Source organism: Daktulosphaira vitifoliae, unplaced genomic scaffold (assembly GCF_025091365.1).
Source record: "Daktulosphaira vitifoliae isolate Bord-2020 unplaced genomic scaffold, ASM2509136v1 Scaffold_1, whole genome shotgun sequence".
NCBI lineage: Eukaryota > Metazoa > Arthropoda > Insecta > Hemiptera > Phylloxeridae > Daktulosphaira > Daktulosphaira vitifoliae.
Window position 1 is genome coordinate 46,057,852 of NW_026099572.1, and position 21,879 is coordinate 46,079,730.

Genomic DNA, 21,879 nt, shown 5'->3' on the forward strand with positions numbered 1-21,879 from the left:
TATGGTTACGTTGGATGTTAAATTTTGCAAGTATTGATAATGATGGAAAATAAAAATAAAATATTGTTTTTATTATAATCGCCAGGGTGCTCAACAGTTAGACTTTGACCTTTTTATTAAGTCTGTGTTCCGTGTTCTTCCATCACCGAACAATTTGGGTCGTGGTTTGACGGTGAAAATCGCCGTACGTTCCACCCAATTACGTTAAAAAGAGTCATGGCATCGAATTTATTAAAAAACATTGTTAAGTTGGATACTTTATCCATATCACATAATGTATGCTGTAAGTATTATTTAATATATTTGACTTAAAATATTTTTATACGTATATTAAATTCAAAATAATGCTATTTTTAAAGTACCAATTAGATATTTGGCTACAGCAACACCTCGTATTAAAGATAAGACTGGTAAAAATATTGTATTTGTTGATGGGGTAAGAACACCTTTCTTATTGTCTGGAACTGATTATTCATCTTTGATGCCTCATCAATTAGCTAAAGAATCTCTCTTGTAAGTTAATATAGTTGCATATTAAATATAGTATGTATATTTATGAATATATTTGAAATAAATTGTGTTCTATGATTTTATATCATCAAAATAAATTTGAAACTTTCATCAAGCCTTATTGATTATAAAGCATATACCTTCACATTAATTAATTAAAAAATAGTTTTAATATTATAACCCAAAAAATTAGTAATAAATTGGAAAAATATAGTTTTTTAATATGTTGTAATGTTACATTATTTGATTTTTTGTTTTCTTGAAAAAAGAAACTTTCTCTTTCCTGACTTACGTGGTTGGAAATTTAGCAAAAAACTAACTAATAATTCATTAATAAATCAAAAATATTATTGGCTTTTACTTATCAATTAATTTTTATCTTTATGAAACTCTGAAATAGCTAACAAACACATTTTTGTTAAATTATGTTTAGAATCTTTGCTCTAAAAGTTTGTGACTGTGAAATCAGAAAAACATTATATTATCCAAAAACGTTTTAATTTTTTTAAATTCTTCAACAGTGGTGCTATTAAAATTTTNCTTCGACAGTGGTGCTATTAAAATTTCGTTTTGGATGGATATACATAAGAAAAATTTTTAAATCTCCCTTAAAAAAAATTGTATCCTTGCCATATAATTTTTTTTTGTCATAAGGAAAATATGACAACCATATCCCTCAATTACATCAATATTATATTTTGTAGAATGAGCTTTTTAATGAGAAATTTCAATATTTAAAATACTTACACAACCAATAAAAATAATTAAATTAAATAATATTGTTCAAAAAAATTATATATATATTTTTGGTTGATACATTTTTCTGATCTTAAGTTTATAAACCGATCTTATCAAAATATTAAATTTTATATTAAATGCAAGGAATAAAATTATAAACCTTAAATGAAATATTTCCAGTTATGGACTAATCACCTGTCCCAGAATATTCATGGTTAAAAATTCTCTTCTTTGGAAGAGACTACTATGGTCTTTTTATGGAATGCAAAAATGTAAATAACAGTTATATATTATTTCGGAAATCATATTGTATGATATTAAAAATGTACAAAATTGATTATTCATTTGATGTAGCCCATTTATTTTTATTATATATTAACTATGTGATTTATAAGTGCTTATAATTTTAGGAGTTTGATGAGGAAAACAAATATTCCACGAGAAGTAGTTGATTATATAGTGTATGGAACTGTTATTCAAGAAGTAAAGACAAGTAATATTGCACGCGAGGCAGCACTTGCAGCTGGATTTCCATACTCAGTTCCAGCTCATACTGTTACAATGGCTTGTATCAGCTCAAACCAAGGTATAACTACTGGTATTGGGTTAATTGCAGCAGGTGCATATGATGTTGTTGTAGCGGGAGGAGTAGAATTTATGTCTGATGTCCCAATTAGGCATTCTCGTAAAATGAGAAGTTTACTGTTGAGAGCTAATAAAGCTAAAACTCCTCTAGATAAATTAAAATTGCTTTCTACTTTCAGACCTAATTTTCTCATGCCAGAGGTATGCTTTAATATTTTTTTGTTGATGTTTTGTTTAAAAAAAATATTAATCTCTTTTATAGTTACCAGCTGTTGCTGAGTTTAGTTCAGGTGAAACTATGGGTTATTCAGCTGATCGATTGGCTGCTGCATTCAAAGTAACACGTGAAGAACAAGATCAATATGCAGTCCGTTCTCATACCATGGCTAAACAAGCACAAGAAAAGGGATACTTAACAGATATTATTCCATTCAGGGGTATTTTCTTATCTTGAAATTTTAAAGTAATTTTTAAAATAATAATTTTTGTTGTCATTTAGTGCCAGATTCTTCAAAAGTTATTAGAGCAGACAATGGTATTAGAGTATCGCCAATAGATAAACTTGCTAAGCTTAAGCCAGCTTTTATTAAGCCTCATGGTACTGTAACAGCTGCTAATTCATCATTTTTGGTAAGAATATAAATTTGAGTATTGAAGTTTATTTAAATTATTTGGAAAATGTTTAAGACTGATGGTGCATCTGCTTGTCTCATAATGACTGAAGAGAAAGCTAAGCAATTAGGTCTTAAGCCTAAATTATATTTAAGAGATTTTACTTATGTTGCTCAAGATCCTCTTGATCAATTATTGCTTGGACCAACATATGCTACACCCAAAGTATTAGAAAAAGCTGGATTAACAGTGAACGATATTGATGTATGGGAAGTACATGAAGCTTTTGCGGTATGAATTATAATTAAAATTATTAAAACAATAATTTTTAATAATTTTTTTGTGATTATATAGGGTCAAATAATGGCTAATTTAAAAGCTATGGATAGTGATTTCTTTGCGCAAAAATACATGAATAGACAAAGTAAAGTTGGCGTTCCAGATTTGTCTAAATGGAATACTTGGGGAGGATCACTAAGTATTGGTCATCCTTTTGCTGCTACAGGTAAGCTGTTTACTAATAAAATTATTGTCTGTGAATTATAAAAATTTTTATAATTATAGGAGTTCGTTTGACTGTGCACACTGCTAATAGATTAGTAAGGGAAGATGGTCAGTTTGGCCTTATTGCAGCTTGTGCCGCTGGAGGACAAGTAGAAATTTTTCTTTTTTAAATGAGTTCCTAAATTTATTTTTTATTATGTTTTAGGGTGTTGGCATGATTGTAGAAAGGCATCCTGATGCAACTGCATTATAATTTATTACAGAAAATATCCTCGTGGAAATTGGGTTAAAAGATACATATTATACAGTTTAATACAAATATAATATTATTGTTTTTCAGCTTTAATATTTTTTCATTAATAAGTTAATTTATATTATTTTACTGCCTTTTTTATTTTATTGTAAGAAGATACTATTTTTGATTTCTATCTATTAAAATTAATTTGTTTGAAAGTAATATATATTTTTATGTGTTCTATTCAGTTTGATTTTAAAGATGAATAATTATTATTTAATTAATATTTGATTAAATATAAAGTAGCAGTATCGTATTTTACTAGACTGGGCAAACTTTTGAATGGTCTTATAGTTTCACAAAACTTCTCAATTCATTCGCGATATGATACTCCATAATAAAATTGTGCAATTTATCAAAAGTTATTGGGGAAAAAAATTTTTTTTATCAAATAACATTTTAAACTAAAATTTGAATTTTTACTATTTGTCTCAAATAGTTTTTAGAACTGATGTCTCATCAGTTCTAAAAACCAGTTTGGCCTGGTAAGTTAACAATGGAGCCATTATTTCGCGTGAGACAACTAAAGTATAGGGAAAAGAAGAAAAAGCTGTGTATAGTGTTTATAGATTTGGAGAAAGTGTATGATAAAGTACTGAGAGATGTTTTAAAGTGGGTATTAATGAGAAAAAGAGGTCCTAAAAAAGTACATATATATAATAGAGGATATGTATGATGGCACTTGTACTATGGTAAAAAGGGCGGGAGGAGTAATAGAAGGTTTTAATGCCCAAGATGAAAGTATTACATCATACCCTTTAATTTTTATACATGTTTGTTATAGAAGTAACGAAATATATAATTTTATCATTTTTTATTATTTCTCCGTAATTATTACAATATTAAGTTATTAAATATTAATTTCATACTATATTTAATTGCTATAATAAATATTTATTAATAAATTATACTTTTAAATATAAGAATTACTAATCAGTAAATAATTGAGGAAATATGAGTTGATGTTGCTTTTGTAATTGTCCACTAATTTCTTAACATTAAACACTATATACAGATTTGCATCGAAGCGTTTCTTATGATAGTGATTTTAATCACTGTCAGATATCATCTATACTTGTCCCAACTATCCCAGATCCATACTGTGCTTCGACCCCCCCTGTGTTACCTTTTTTTTTTATAATGATCTTATCAGTAGAACCACCACGTTATTAAAACTCCTTTAGTATATAGATGGCCAATCCATTCAATAAAGGCGTTCATAGAATTGCAAATTAAATTTTGTGCATTATTTTAGCATTATTAATTCATAATATAGCAAATAATATAATTAATTTTTTCTTTTTAAATGGTTCTACTCGATTATCGGCTAACTCAGTTATAGTATTCCCCAAAAGTATTTATAGTAGTTATAGTATTAATGTTGTCATATCTAAATTCAGTGTTAATTCTAAATCCCGGCTTCCGTCAATGACACCTGAGACCAATGCTAAATCAAACTTATAATACCTATCAAATTCGAAATCAATGAGAATAAGCCTTACCTTATTCATTTTATACCTAAATGTACTCCCAGGTCTAATAACAACAGATTAGTAAATTACAATTATGTTACAATTAAACCAAACATTATATTGTTAAATAAAATGTTTTATTTCCAGTTTCGAAGATAATAAACTTTATTACAATCGAATGAAAAAAGTTATTAGAACAATATTGTTTCAACATTTTNAATGAGAATAAGCCTTACCTTATTCATTTTATACCTAAATGTACTCCCAGGTCTAATAACAACAGATTAGTAAATTACAATTAAACCAAACATTATATTGTTAAATAAAAAAATTTATTTCCAGTTTCGAAGATAATAAACTTTATTACAATCGAATGAAAAAAATTATTAGAACAATATTGTTTCAACATTTATTTTCTACCATATCATCAAACTGACAATAAGGATTCCATTTAAGAAAATTAAAGTTTAAGTTTTTATACTTAAAAAAATATAATTATTGATACGTGACAAAATGTGAACCTTTAAATATCAATTAACATTTCTTATAATAGAGATAAATTTATATTTTGCTTTGCTATTGGTCGCGCGTACGTTATAATCAAAAATCTGTACTGTTGTTACAGACTGTGCTGTTGTTGTCATGGCAAACGCTATACACACAATATTCTTTATGAAGTTAATAATCGTTCTCTATATGACACATCACTAGTCACCACCATCAATACCCATATGATTTTAATACTATTTGTAATTAATTTTTTTAATTTAATTTATTTTTCATTTTGATATTGAATAAAGTAATAACCTCTCCTAAATCGTAGCCGCCGTCGATGTGTCTCGTCCTAGTGTATTCTCTTCCTTATCAACCACNAACTGACAATAAGGATTCCATTTAAGAAAATTAAAGTTTAAGTTTTTATACTTAAAAAAATATAATTATTGATACGTGACAAATTGTGAACCTTTAAATATCAATTAACATTTCCTATAATAGAGATAAATTTATATTTTGCTTTGCTATTGGGCGCGCGTACGTTATATTGGCCGTATAATCAAAAATCTGTACTGTTGTCACAGACTATATAATCTGTGCTGTTGTTGTCATGGTAAACGCTATACACACAATATTCTTTATGAAATTAATAATCGTTCTCTATATGACACATCACTAGCCACCACTATCAATACCCATATGATTTTAATACTATTTGTAATTAATTTTTTAAATTTAATTTATTTTTCATTTTGATATTGAATAAAGTAATAACCTCTCCTAGATCGTAGCCGCCGTCGATGTGTCTCGTCCTAGTGTATTCTCTTTCTTATCAACCACTGTAATAGTATTTTGCTGTGTGCGTTCAACTAATATTTTTTTCCGCGTGTGACCGATCCATTAAAATGTTTTTTAGGCGTCGGCCATTTTTCTAACCCGAGATCCCCATCNCCGAGTGTACCCATATGGTGACACTCAATATCTCAGAAATCGTATTTTCAAAAAATTTAAAAATAATTTTTTTTTATTTTTGTGTTGTACATTAATCTGTTTTTAGTAAAAAAAATAGAAAGTTTGAAAAAAAATAATTCTCGGCGTTGATGGGTTAAGATAGTCTTAAGATATAAACTAAGGTTTGCTCTGTTATGAAAGTTTAGAACTTTCGATAAAAAATTATAAATATATAAATAAATTAAGATGCGCTAAAAGTATTTAATTAAAAAATAAAAATCTATTTGATGGCATAATTACTATACTAATATATCATAAAATGAATAAATTAAGATTAATTCTGCACTTATCATCTAATTCTTAACATTAAAGCTTGTACAACACCGTAAATAGTCGATTTTCTATAGTTATAATTTAACTTTTGTTTATAATACGCGTCACATGACTGTAATTTACAGATAAACATTTCTAGTGTAACGCTGTAACTAGGTTACAAAATTATAAATGTCACGATAAAAAAATGTAATACTATAAAAAAAAAATAGAAAGCAAAATTTATCACTTCTGTTTAAAATGAAATAACATTGATAATTAATGAAAATATTCAGTATATAATTTGGTTTAATAATTCTTTAATGTAACTTATCTTTAATACAACTTTTTTTTTAAATTCATAATTATGCAATTTTAATATATAGATAAGTTTGAGAATTGATACAAAATAATTAAACATAGAAAAATGCTGCAATATAATTATTAATTCAATTTATTTGTCTGTTAAATATTACAATCAGAATTTTCATTATCTTTATTAAAATTGGCAAAAGAACGGTGAATTTGTGCGACTACATCCGGCCCCGTGCNGGACGGTGAATTTGTGCGACTGCACCCGGCCCCGTGTCTTAGACGTAAATACAAAATTATTAAAATATATGAGATATAAATATGCATAATTTTGATTTCATTTATTAGTAGCCAACATTAATGTTATATTTTTATACTTAAAATTCACCAAGATTTAGCTAATAATATAAATGGTTAAATTATTTATTAATTTTATTTTATAATTAATTTTTGAATTCAATGTGTTTAATGAAATGATCTATAAAAATTCCTCAAAGAGGGGTAGCCATCAAATGGCCTACTTATCGCCTTCATTTAAAAATAAAAACCCTGAGGTTCCAATAATCAAATTTTGTCTAGGCTCCACTAACTGTTCTGTCCGCACTGATCTTTTTAGTCCGGATCGCATTGATTTTAATAATGTATTATTACATAATACATCGAATAAATTTTTTGAAACAACGAAGACATTTATCATTAAATCGTACCGTATTTCAAATTCGTCAAANTAATACATCGAATAAATTTTTTGAAACAACAAAGACATTTGTCATTAAATCGTATCGTATTTCAAATTCGTCAAACAAAGATGTATCTATAAATAAAAAGATCACATGAAGTTTTTGTAATATTTAATATAATGTTCATTAATTTATTAAAATGTATAAATCATAAAGAGTGTTGTTTTTTTGGTATTTATTTAGCTCAATTGCGTCTTATAATTTATTTTATTTAAAATTTGGCTATTTTTGAACCTGATTGTTGTTACACTAACGACCTGTCTTAAAAAGTTTTGCGCCAGGGTAAAACTCAATGGCAATAATAATTTATTTATATATCGGAGTATTTTCCTTGATAAGGTTTCACTGTATTTTTATGCAACAAGAAGGAAATTAATTTCTGGCAAATACTCTCATTGATGTGAACAGCTCATTCTATATGATTTAAATTATTTTATACTCTCAACATTTGACTTATTACATTACAATTATAATACGTCTAAATTAAGTAATTATTTTGAAAAATGAAAATCACATTTCTTAAACAAATCTGTACATTATATATTTTTTTCAGTATAATCAATAAAGTAACTAAGTCCATATAACAAGAGAACTCCATTTTTGAAAATCGATAAATAAAACTTACTTAAATGATCAGGTGTTTTTATTTTACGATTTATTTGTTCTGAAATTAATTTTTAAGAAAGTTAGAAATGACTGATTTTTAGTGTTTGAAATGATATGAATAAATTATAAAATAAAAAAAATAAATTATACTAATGCAGTATTAGAATTTATAAAGAATTTTAAATATGTGTTATTTAAGTCCTAAATTTTTAATAATATTAATAGCATTTTGATCGAGTTGTGAACTCAATGAGAGAATTGTTAATTTAAAGATGAACTTTTCTTTCCTAATGTACATTTTTATTTTACTCAAGAGAACTCAAATATCATTTTTATTAATAATTTAAAAATTATTTTTGTTAATATCTATGATATTTGTTAAAAAAATGAAAAAAATCCATTTTAAAATAAAATATTCTTACTAAAATATAACTGGAGATAATTTTGAATAATTCGTTCTATAAGTACTATACCACGCAAGTCATCGCCTAAAAATATTATGAACAAATTAGTAAAGAAGTTGATAAACTGTAGTTTACTTTCTTACAAATTACATGTAAACTTTTAAAGAAATTATAGTGGTAGAATTTTCGTTAAATGATTTATTTATATAAAAATATAAATTTAAATTTAATTACTTTTTTTAAATCATTTTAAATGTTTTTTTTTAAATCAGGGGTTAGTTTTGAAAGTTAAATGGGAACTTGATATTATCATTTTACTATTAAATGGAAAAAGGTCTAAATACAATTTTCACTGGTTGATAATTATTATTCTAAATCTTTATATGCTAATGTGTCAAAAAGTAATAGTAAAAAACTAGTTATCGAACAATCACATCTTTACTTAGACCATTCTCTATTTAATAGTAAAATAATAATAATAGTTTCCCATTTTACTTTTAAATGTTACCCCTAAAATCTACCAAAAAAATGTTTTTCTTAAATAAACATTTATAATTAATTACATTAACAAATTAATAAAATTTTAATATCATATTTTTTTATAAAAGTCATTAATTTAACGAAAAAATTAAAGCGGTTGTATGTTTAATAAATCATGTTGCAAGAGATTTATTATTAAGAATTAACTTCTATTAACTGTTTATAAAATTAATAATCTCATTTAATTTTATATTACTTGATGGAAGAAAATAAGAGTTTATATTATCTGAAATATTAGATTAAGTAACAATTATTATNTTTTATATTACTTGATGGAAGAAAATAAGAGTTTATATTATCTGAAATATTAGATTAAGTAACAATTATTATGATATAGTCTATTATCAATCTTATAAAAAATTGGTATGTTTATAAATACTGTACATGAGGGGCATTGTGCATATAGAATTGAAATGTTTAAAAAAGATTAATTCTGAAATAATTGAATTTTAAATGTAAAAAATAATATATTTTCAGTGCAGTTGTTCCAAATTTTTATTTTGTTTAATTATACATAGTTTTTATAATAACATATTTCAAGTGGGATGAAGAACTGAAATGTATCTTGAGTTCCCCAAATTATTTGTTATCTATATTCTTTTACGAATTCCCAAAAATAGTATTAGTTAATTATTATTTTTTATTTTAAAGTATTTTATGACATAACAATTATTATTCAACAATTTTTTTTCAAACTATATTAGAATTTTCAAATAAATTATCTGTTTTTATGTTATTTAGCTATTTTTAAGTTGTATTAAGGGTGGCTGTCTTTTTTTTTCACTTTTTAAATAATACTGGTCGATAACAATTTTTGATCCAGTTTTTTAGAAGTTGTTACTATTTTAAAAGATGGGCTGGTGGAGAGTCACGTGACTATATGACAATATTTATCACTCGACAATTCTCAGCATCATTCCTCCTGTCTAAATATAAAAATGGGAATAATTTTCAAAGTATTGGTCTAAAAGTGGATATTAACCAGTAATTTTCTTAATTATATAATTTTATATTTTATAAGCTAGTTAAATATTTATGTTGCTATAAAAAAAAAAAAAAAAATTTAACACCCCTATAATTTATAAGGAATGATTCTAAAANAAAAAAAAAAAAAAAAAAAAAAATTTAACACCCCTATAATTTATAAGGAATGATTCTAAAAAGAAATTAATGGATGATAAATCAAGTAATATATGTAAATAGAAAACAATTTTTTTTTCAATATTGAATTTATTTTGCGAATATTTGATTGGTTTATTATGATCCGTTCTATATATGTAATACATATTTTTTCCGAATTTTTTTCAAAATGTATATTAAAATGTATATAAATATGTATATTTTGAAAACAATTCGGAATGAGAGTGAATTGCATGGACCCTTCTCATGGATTTGATTTTTCTCTAAAACAGTTAAAATACCATAGAATCTAAACAAGTTAGAATTTGATTGAGTTTATTCTTACTATATGTTTTTTCAGTATTCTTAGCCATGATAAAAACTACTTCTTTTCGTTCTGGTAAACAGTAAATAATAAATTATCAAAATACAAAAACTTAAAATATGAATTTTATGTATAATATTATACAAATATAATATCATACTAAATATACAATATATTTAAGCTATATTATATACACTGTACATTACACAGAGTAAATTATTAAGTATACTAACAAATTTTTCATTAAATAGTAAGGGTTTTATAAAAATGTTATAAATTTATTTTTATGAGCTTTTGTGGTACATAGTGAACACCTAGTATTTTTACAACAAAAAATTATTTATATAAGAGTAAATGTAAAGAAATTAGGTAGTATTTAGCTAAGTTTTATTTATAAATTAACATAATCCACATCGCCAAAAAACATTTACACAACGAGGGAGAGTATTACCTATAAACCTTTCTTTTATACTTAATACCAAGGACGTATATAAAATATTTTGAAAGATAATGTGAGCAAAATATTTTTACACATAAAAATCAAGTTTTTGCTCACATTATTTTTCAAAATATTTTTTTCAAAAAAGTGTTGATTGTCCAAAGAAGGCGTCCTCTACTCCTTCATTGTTAAATTTGTATTATTCGTTATAGACCAATTAGTATTAGTTGTTTTTAAATATAATGTAAAATAACTGTATAGTATGTGCCACTGTAAATTACTAATTTGAGTGCCTAGAAGATATTCGAGTTAATAAATCACGGCAAGACACCTTACATTAGAATTTGTAGAATTTATTTACAATAAAAAAACGCATTATTTAATTATTTTACAACGTGTCGTCGTCTCTATGTCAAATCACAATTTCTCGAAATTATTCAGAGGAAGAAAAAATACATTTTCGTATAGATAAAAATATGAATAGGTTTTTAAATACACTATATCAAGAAAATATAGACATTTTTTTATTCTCGCTTAAAATTTGTGTCAATATTGTGTTTATTATGTAATTCTCAAAAAACATTATCAAAAGATTAAAAAATCTTAAAATGTTGAGTTATTTGGTTTTGCCATTAAGACGATACTATGTTAATTTATAATATACGGAGTGATTCATTTGACGTAAACTACTCAATTATCCCCATAATATAAATAATTTTGAAATTTTTTTTTGGATTACATATTATTCTCGAACTATTTGATATGTAATATTTTGTCATTTCATACTTATGTTTGGTAAGACTGTCAACTTTATTCTTTTAAATATATAATTTTAATTTTTTTTAATAATAAACATTTATCATTGTTAAGCATTAGAAGCATTAGAATTTTTTATTTAAGTTAATTCGTTTATCAGTTTATAAGTTTCAATTTTTGAAGTTAAAATACATGTTTAACAACCAAGAAATTACAAATTCAGGTAGCTAATTGTTTTTTTACGACATCGCTAATAAAAGATACGCTGCGATTATTGCCAATTATTACGGCACTATTAAGTAATAACGTCAATAAACTTTGTATATAACTTGGAATTGATTAGTCACGAACAAATACATGACCTACTGGTTAGTATAATCCCTCTTATATTTTACATGTATATTTTAATACAAAATCAAAATAAATTTCAAATATTATGGCTAATAAACGGACGAAGTTAAATTAAAAATTTGAATGTCATTTATTACTTAAAAAATCACAAAAATTGTTTTATTTGTAAAATATATGTTCTACTTTGAAAAAGTAATTTTGACACCCTTACAAGACATGAATTATGAACATAAATATTGTAACATAAAAAATTATTTCTGAATAATGTGTATTTAAAGTAACAAAAATAAAAGTGTCAAAATATTATTTTTAAATAATATTTTCTGCGACTAATTGAGCAATTTATCATAAAAGGATCACCCTGTTAATGTGATTTTTTATTTTTTAATACTAATTAAAAAATAAGTATACTTTACCAGGAATGTTTAGTTGTTCCAATAGATGGTCTAAATATTAGAGAGAAAATTATTATAAATTAATATAATTAAATTCAGTCATTGTCTATGAATTTCAAGGGTGGGTATAAACAAGTCAATACCTGAAACTTAAGTTTAGTTATATTTTAAAGTAACGGAGAAATTTAGATTTTATTTTAACTTCTTTTCTCTTTTGTACATAATTAACGGAAACTTTTTGTTAAAAACCTCCACATATGATAAAAACAATTTTTTTAAATTTAAATTAACTCTAACTATTTGCAAATTATATGTTAGTTAATATAAAATATTAGGAATGGGAAAATTATATTTAGCCCTATAAAATTATCAACCTAATCCTATAATATTTTTGTAAACAAATTGATTCTAACTTGTTTTGCTAAGTTAGTGTAATTTTGTTAACCCAACTTTTTTCTTAATTTATTAAAAAAATTGTATTAGTTTTAGATATTAACTCTTTATTTTATTTTTTTTTAACTTAATTTAAATTAATTTAAAAAATCATTAATTTGTCTAGCTTTGATGAACAAATACTCTTTCAGCATCATAAATCAGTTTATAATATCCGTCGTACTCCTATAGGACCTTGACATAGACACAAAAATGAATATACAAATTTGGGTAACACATTTAACGTCAAACTTGTTGTTTTAGTTCTTCTCAAGTTTTCTTGTTGGGTACAACAAAAGGGAAAGTTTTTAGAACTGTTAGCATGGTTTATCTAAAAAATAGCAAACTAAGGGGTGACTCTTTGTCAGTCACTAGCAAAAACACTTTTTTAACCCTTAAACAGTCGCGTGAGTGTCTAGCATACCCCCACATAAATAAAGACGGATGTATTATATTGCATAAAAGTGTATGTAGATATAAATTTAGAAGATGGTTTTTATAGTAATATTGATTTGATTTTCATAAATAAATACCTTCAAAAAAAAAAAAATGTATGACTTAAAATATCCATCAAAATTGAAATGGGTCATATTTACCCCCACGCGACTTGTAACTTGTTATAATCGATATAATATTGTGAAATTGGAATTTTGTGGATCTGCCACCGACTGTGCAATTAAGTTCTAAAAATAAATAATCTATTTAGAATTTCCACTACTCGATGATACGGAACAAATAAGAACAAAACATGTAATAAATACATTGCATCGCAATGTGGACCCATTGATTATCGGTAACCGATGTGCTACTAATTGTATATACTCGTATCATAATAATTAGAAATGTATTCTAATATTAATAATAAAAAAATTTAATTCAGAAAAATGATTATATAAATGTAAATGCACATAAAATTAATAAATATAAGGCTGATTAAACTCAAAGAAATACAAGAAAAATTAATTAAAATACATTTTGTAATAGTAAAAGTTTTTGTTTACTGTCTTAAAAATAAGATTTTACAGTTAAAATAATTTTTGTACAAACCAAAATTTTTAAATGAAATTAAGTTTTTTTTGTAATACAATTTTTAGTAATGCACATAATTTTGTAATTTATTTATATTTTAATTTTTATCCAAATTTATATATCGTATGGTAACAAATAATGTCTTTGAATTTAAAAAAATGAACATTTTTAGAAATGGGGTCTGATAGACCCCCAGACGACTATGAATGTTAGAAATAGGCACGTGCCTGCTAATGGGTTAATAAACTCACTATATATTCTCGTTCCCACCATTGTTAACTTGCTTATTTTGCATTTTCTCTTTATATGACATTATTATTTTACTTAAGAATTTAATATTGCTAACTACAGTATTAAACACATTATACACACTAATATGAGAGTTTATTTTTTAAATTTTCAGCTATTTACTATATAACATATATACAACCCCAGTATAGAAATTTTTATAACTGGTCCAAAATAGTTATGAAACAAATCTATACATTGTATATATTCAAATATAAAAAAAATAATGTAAATAGAAATATTTAAACTGCAGTACAATAAATAACTAATTTCTTGAATGTATTTTTAAATGTATATATTAAAAATTAATGATAAAAATTTCAAACATTATCAACTTAAAATAATAGATTCTAATTTATAATTTATGAACGAAAATCCTCATAGACTATAGTAATTTTATTATTACAAATTATTAAGTTTTAAAACATGCATTAAATAATATTTTACTTGTCTTGAACATTTCTTCTTTTACCGCTGAAAATTATTATAAAAACATAACTATAATGAAATCTGTTAAAAAACCCAGCACAGTGGGTACGTGGCGTAGTTGAGTCCAATATAGATTTAGTCTGACAATGATTAAAATCACTATCATTAAAAACGTTTCGATGTAAATCTGTAGATAATTTAAAAAAATAGGTGGATTATTTCCTTATTTATATCCTGATTACAAGTTTTATGATTTATAAGTGTAATAAATGAATAAATATTTATTGTAGCAATTAAATATAATATGAAATTGATATTTAATAATTTAATATTGTAATTTATACGGAGAAATTATAAAAAATTATAAAGTAATTATTACTTTTATGGCAAACGTATACAAAAGTTGAAGGTTTTGATGTAATACTTAAAAAAAAAATTGTTTGTTATTTAAAAATAAATTTGCTGGTCTACAAGGAATTTTTATACGAGACCAAAATATACTTTTCTAAATCCATTTTTGAGGCGATTACAAATCTGCACTTAGAGTTATGCATATGCCTTAAATTATAACGAAATCCTTTTAATTAATTTAATAAATATTTATGTTTGAATATTAAGTTACGTATAAATAATTAATAAATATATTTGAATTAAAAATAAATTGAAAAAGTTCTACTTTCTATATGAATTTTTGAGTTTTGAACCACTCCTGTATAAAGGTAAATGATTTAAAACAAAAAATATGTAAAATGAAAGAATTATATAAATAATATTTCTTATAAAGAAATTGTATTGATCCATACATTTTTCAAATGTTATGATAGTTTTAAGTAAACAAAAATTAAAAAATGACGAAAATTTCCGATTTTTAAATTTGTAATTTTATTTTGGAGATTTCCCGATTTTTGTAGAATGAGGGACATTTTTTTTCAATTTTTGAGGGCAATGATTCGACTATATACGATTTGTGATCATTTAATGTATTGTTAAAAGAAATCGGTTCTGTGAGAGCTGAGAAAAAATGGTATCAGACACAAAAAAAAACACATTATAGTAAAATTAATATCTTCTCAGCTTTGCATCGAAGCTAAAATTTTAGTAGAAGTAGTTCTAATCGACTGCCCCGACGAAAAAGGTTATAACTCGATTTTTAATTTTTTTATAAGTAGTATGTCTTAAAAAACCCTGAAGACAAAATTTTTTTAAAAATTGAATCTTGTAATAATTACGGTATCCTTCATTCTACCAGTGATGTTATTTTGGGAAATTTACGTTTAAAAATAAAATAAGAATATGAATTGCAATGCTTGTTTTAACGCGTTACGACTTTTTTCCTTGGGGCTGTCGTTATGGTACAAACTCCCCTTTTACATATTTATGTATGGACGGTTTTTGTTAGAATGTGGTCAAGTCAAACGTTGTCACTTTTAGGTTTTTATCAATTTTGTTTAAAAACAGATATTTTAAATATATCAATAAACTATAATTGAGTCAACAATAATTTATCCAACTATTTACTATAGCTAATTTTATTTTCCTAGTATGAATATGTAATAAATAAATTTTCAGATAAATATTAAGAAAAAAAATTTTAATTCCTATAAAATACGACAATTGTGTAACAGTAGACATTCATGTTTAATAACCTTATAGGGAAGAGTTATGGTGAACTTATTATTCACTTATTGTGAAGTAGATATTTTATGGATTACAAGAAAGTTATTATAAGTGTTCAACTAGGTGTTCTAAGATTAATTTGCGCACGAAGATAATTGTCTCCGGTATTAGTCAAAGTAAAAATTATGATGTAGCATTAACTGATGGAACACTGACCAACTAGTAGTCGGTAAGATCTCTTTTTATATTATACAAACTGTCAATAACATTAATAATTAATATGTAACAATTAAGTGATAATTTACTTAATAATTCTATTTAAAATTTAACACAAATTTCAACATAGGTTTACGACAATATAATTGAACTTCTTATTATTTGATGTATTAAATTTTAATTGTATCCTCAATTTTTATAATGATATATTATATGAGTAAATTCACTAGTTACTGAGAGTATTTGAGAAGTTAATAGAGTTGATTGATGAGGCTATAAAAAGTGAAAATGGAGATAATATATCATTATATTAATAGGCCAGTCAACAAAGGATAAATGGCAAAAAAAATTCCCAACCAAATTTTTTTTAAACAAAAAGTTGAATAATTATAATTATAATGACATACTAAAAGTCCTCATTGATTGGAATTGAGCTTTTTTTTTACAGTCTTGCAAAAGTTAAAAAAATGAGCTTTTTAAATTTTCTCAACAAATATTTAACTTAAAAAAAAAAATTTCGTATAAAAGTTGTTTAAAAAACAATTTTAAATAAAAAAGGTATCTTTTATTTTTTTATTTAAACAAATATTTTTCGAGTTACATTACATTTAATATGAGTAGTAAAATTTATTTTCCATTTTACGGTTAATTTTTATCATGTTATACTTACATTAGATACAATGTTATAAATGCATATGTGTATAAGTGTGAGTTTATTTATTTATAGTATCATTAAAGTGTAATGTATATTAAGATACAAGCGATTGAGTAGGTAATTGATTTGACGCTATATTGTTTAAACTCAACCAAACGCTAAATTGTACATTCCCCAATAACAATTATATAAGTTAAATATTTGTTGAGAAAATTAAAAAAGCTCATATTTTTGGACTTTTGCAAGACTGTAAAATAAAAGCTCAATTCCAATCGATGAGGACTTTTAGTATGTTTTACATTATAATTATAATTATAATTAAAAAAAATTTGGTTGGGAATTTTTTCCGCCAAAATTACTCCTTCGTTGACTGGCCTAGAAAATAAATATCACTAACTTTCACCTATTGAGAATATATTATTACCGGTGAATAAAACAAAAACTTATTACAAACACTCGTAAATTGATTAGCTTGTGTTAGAATATTTTTATGTTATAATGTAAAAATATGTATGCATTTAAAAAATTGAAAATTTCAGTACTATGTCTTATGGTGTAGCATACACGAGCTTTGATGCAAAGCTGAGAAGGTAATAATTTTACTATGATGTATTTTTTTTTTGTGTCTGTAATCACTTATTCTCAGGTTTTATTGAACCGATTTTGATTAACAATATGTCATAAGATCATAAATCGTATAATCGTATCTAGACATTTTTTCAACTTTTTTTATTAAAACTGCCATAACTTTTTGAAAAATAAATGAATAGAAAAACAATTTTTTATAGATACATTAAGTATTATCTATCATTGGTGTATTTTTATTGAAAATTTGACCCTTAACCTGCCCACAGGGCAGAATTCAAAATGATAAATTTTCCATAAAAAATTAACTTTTTAACATACCTTAATTTTCCTTTAAATACAATCCACATAGACAGTTAAAATCATTAATTTCTGATGTTTTTACAGTATTTATTGTTGAACTAGGTTTCATATGATAATAGATTTCAATTACAAAGTAATATAATTATATTTTGTGATTTTTAATTTTTTAACTCTATTTGTGAAATTACTACCAGTCTACAATAATCAAATTTTGGTAACATGATGCTATATAAATCATTTCTAAAAATTAATGATTTTAGTTTAACCTGAATTTAACAATGAATTTTTACAATTATAATCAAATTTTATAATACGCTCTGTTGAGTAGATTTTTTGATTTTTTGATTTGTTTATTTAATTAGTAGTAAATCACTAAAATTAATTAAGTTCTTAATATTTCAATTGTAAAATCTTTTAATACATCAAAAGTTACTTAAAAATGAAAACTTTGATTTCTTTTTAAGTGATCTATTACAATGAAAATGCAAAAAAAAAAGTATTGAGATTTTCGGTAAAATTATAGTAAATAGTAATTATAAAATTTCCTGACTGCATATTAATACCATATCTCAACAATACCATTTTTTTAATGTTCATAAAATTTTCTATTAATAATGTAAATTTGAAACTTGCAATTTGAGCTTAAAAAAGTAAAAAATTCAACTTTTTTTTTTTATAAACTTTCAAAAATCAACTTTAAAAGACCAAAAAAAAAAGTTAATAATGTCATTTTGCACTGAATATTTTAACATATTAGAAACCAAAATCAGTAATAATTTAAAAATAATTTTTTGTTTTAATTATTTTTTTTTATGTAAATAATTATTTATTAATAATAATATAAAAATGAAGTGATAGAAAAAGTCTAATATCAGTTTTGAAAACAGTACGAAAAGTTGATATAGAAAAATATATTTTTAAATCTGATGAAATGAGTTTTCATTGTATTTATTTATAAGTAACTAAAATATTTTTTATAAAGTATTCCATCAAGCCCTTTAAATTTTTATACGCGTTAAAAATAATTAAATATATAACTATTTTATTATTTTCTAAACTTCTGTGTACAAATTACAATATTAAATTATTAAATATCAATATCATACTAAAATTAATTTCTTAAAATTAAACACTATTTATAGATTTGCATCGAAGCGTTTCTTATGATAGTGATTATCTATAATGACTGTCTGATATCATCTATAATTGCCACGTGATTAAATGACTAAACATATAATTAATATCTAAAATTTGCAACCACCCTCTTGATAATTAATTTTTTAAATTTATTTTACCATCAAAGTCAATGCTGGAAATTTCTTTTACAGCACAAAAAAATAATAAAACCAAAATACTAGTTGACATTTTTCTTTGTATTTTTGTTATCTAAAATAAATCAACCAACTATAATAATCAATAAATATTTTATAAAATGAAAATATTTCATACAACTTATCAAATATTTTTTACACTCCTTAACTTCTTTATAATTTTAATATTTAATGCAAATTGTACTTACTCAAAAATAAATGTTTTTTCTAATTGCAAATAATGTATTCGCTATTTATAATAACTATCGTATGATGTTTTTTATTAACCGAAAGCAATTATCAATAAATCAAATTTATAATAAGAAAAAATATATAAAAAAAAAAAACAACTAAAATGTGTTTTGTATTTATTTTTCCTTATGTTTTTTTACTGAGAGATTGTAAATTGTCATGATTAATTTTGGGTACTTGAATAGGCGTAATAAATTGAGCATTATACATTTTCTGGGTAAATTTTATGTATTTTAAATTGCGCTGAACTATAGAAATCCATTTATCATTTATTATAGACATTTTAATATTTTTAAAAATTACTATAAATCATTTTCAAATTTTCGGGGACTGAAAAATTTTGTATTAATTTTGCATCATTATGTGTATTATAAAGAAAAATATAAACTTATCCATCTATTTAAAAATATTAGAATATAATTAACTCTGTATGCTCTTCAATTAAAATAATTTGTTCTTTTTTATCTTTTTTAATATGATGACTCAAAGTTTATATTAATTTTTCTAATTTAATTTCTTGAGAAATTGTATGTAACAATAAATTTTTATTTAATATAAATTTAATTTTGAATTTTCTAAATTAATGACGCAATTGATTTTTGTAGATATGTAAATTCAGTTTAATTTGAATGATATAATTTGAATTTACATAATGACGAAGAACGAATGTTTTCAATTTTTTTGTTATATACAAAGTGATTTATTATAATAAACCACTCAAATAATAACAGAAAAAATATAACATTTTTTTTAGTTACCTTTAGTTTCATATTATGTTTTAATTATTATCTATGTTGTATTTTTTAAGTTATTCTTTAAACCATGTGAGGGTGTCAACATTGTTTTTTCAAATAGAAAACATATTTTGAACTTAATAAAATGCTTGAGGTTCTATTTTAATAGTAAATTATATTTGAATTTTTAATATAACTTAATTTAATATNTAATAGTAAATTATATTTGAATTTTTAATATAACTTAAATCGTTTTTTAGATATAAAACTTTAAAGTGTCATTTTTTGAGTTAATGTACATGTATAACACACGATAGATTACAAATACAGGTTGTTAATTGTTTCTTTATGACGTAACAATTCGCAGATACGCAGCATTTATTATCGATTGTGACTTTATTAACGAAAATGCTTAAAGTATGGTAGTAAGAAACATTGTTGTGAGTTTATGAATAAACCAACTAGCAATATAGAAATCATATTTATTTTTTATTGAATTTCAAAATAGCCCTATCACGTGTAAAAACATGAATTACCATGATCTCACCACTTATAAAACATGTTGTTTTCATTTATTCAATTCGCTCTAAACGTATTCATTAGCTCAGAGAAAGACATTATAAGAAATATATATCTATACAGAGTGATTCATTTAATGCTAACCACTCAATTACTCTTAAAATAATATGTATATTTTTTGATTTTATTAATAATATACATATTCAATTATTTATTCATTTATTTGTTATGAAATAATTTTTAGAGCCATCCCTTATATAATATAGGAGTGTCAACTTAATATTTTTAATTGACAACATATGTATTAAAAGTATAAAGCTTATAATACGGAAAAAAATTATTTTATTTTAATAGAAATTGAGTGTTTAGCGTTAAAAGAATCATCTTATATGTGATGTCTACGTTTGTGTAAAAGTTACCATTATAGTATTAGCATTTTAATGTATACGATAAGCATTTTTTAGCTTCGACGCGAAGCTGAGAAGATATTAATTTTACTATTATGTGTTTTTTTTTTGTGTCTGTTACCACTTTTTCTCATCTCTCACCGAACGGATTTCTTTCAACGATACGTCAAAAGATCACAAATCGTATCTAGTCGAAGACATTACCCTCATAAATTGAAAAAGTTTCCCTCGTTGCCAGTAAATGGGGGAAATCTAAAAAAAATTACAAATTTAAAAATCGCTTATTTTCGAAATTTTTTCAATTTTTTTTACTTAAAACTGACATAACTTTTTCAAAAATGAACAAATCAATATAATTTTTTTTTTTATAAATGTTTGATGTCATTACCTATCATTTGGTATATTTTTTTTATAAATTTAACCCTTTACCAGCCCACAGGAGGGATTAAAAATGACAACTTTTTCACAAAAAATTAACTTTTTCAACTTAACTTTTGAAAGTGTTCCGGAAATACTGAAACTTTTATACATATCTTAAATTAAATTTCTCTAGTATTTAAGTTTACAGTTCTCATATTATACAAAAAACTAACATAACTTGGCAGATGGGCGGAAGTTTTGATCCTAAAATTTGAGAAGAAA

The 21,879-nt window shown here is 23.9% G+C and overlaps 2 protein-coding genes and 1 long non-coding RNA gene across 13 annotated transcripts; 2 read left to right on the forward strand and 1 right to left on the reverse strand.

The window, feature by feature from the left end:
- Positions 1-27: 27 nt before the first annotated feature.
- LOC126895123 (trifunctional enzyme subunit beta, mitochondrial) lies at positions 28-3,427 on the forward strand. The gene is made up of 9 exons (XM_050666632.1): positions 28-283; positions 360-513; positions 1,659-2,034; positions 2,096-2,270; positions 2,333-2,463; positions 2,521-2,736; positions 2,800-2,950; positions 3,010-3,098; positions 3,155-3,427. Exons 1-9 carry the CDS (start codon positions 217-219, stop codon positions 3,200-3,202), a joined length of 1,407 nt encoding a protein of 468 aa, XP_050522589.1. The 5' UTR covers positions 28-216; the 3' UTR covers positions 3,203-3,427.
- Positions 3,428-7,026: 3,599 nt separating this feature from the next.
- On the reverse strand, positions 7,027-19,617 carry LOC126904340 (uncharacterized). 11 transcript variants are annotated; one of them, XM_050683333.1, is made up of 10 exons: positions 19,535-19,598; positions 19,311-19,401; positions 14,658-14,684; positions 12,483-12,512; positions 10,542-10,592; positions 9,273-9,302; positions 8,555-8,620; positions 8,152-8,190; positions 7,515-7,600; positions 7,027-7,438 (listed from the first exon to the last, which is right to left on the reverse strand). In XM_050683333.1, the coding sequence occupies exons 2-10, from the start codon at positions 19,378-19,380 to the stop codon at positions 7,304-7,306; spliced, it is 534 nt and encodes a 177-aa protein (XP_050539290.1). In that variant the 5' UTR covers positions 19,381-19,401; positions 19,535-19,598; the 3' UTR covers positions 7,027-7,303. The 11 variants fall into 11 exon arrangements, with proteins under 11 accessions (XP_050539290.1, XP_050539281.1, XP_050539303.1 ...); XM_050683324.1 differs by lacking the exon at positions 9,273-9,302 and adding an exon at positions 9,346-9,375; XM_050683346.1 differs by lacking the exon at positions 9,273-9,302 and adding an exon at positions 9,346-9,375 and having other exon boundaries at positions 7,027-7,493; positions 7,570-7,600; positions 19,535-19,595.
- Positions 15,807-20,734, forward strand: LOC126904455 (uncharacterized). The gene is made up of 3 exons (XR_007703753.1): positions 15,807-16,485; positions 17,667-17,717; positions 20,679-20,734. It is a non-coding gene; the product is annotated as an uncharacterized LOC126904455 (long non-coding RNA).
- The last annotated feature ends 1,145 nt before the right edge of the window (positions 20,735-21,879 follow it).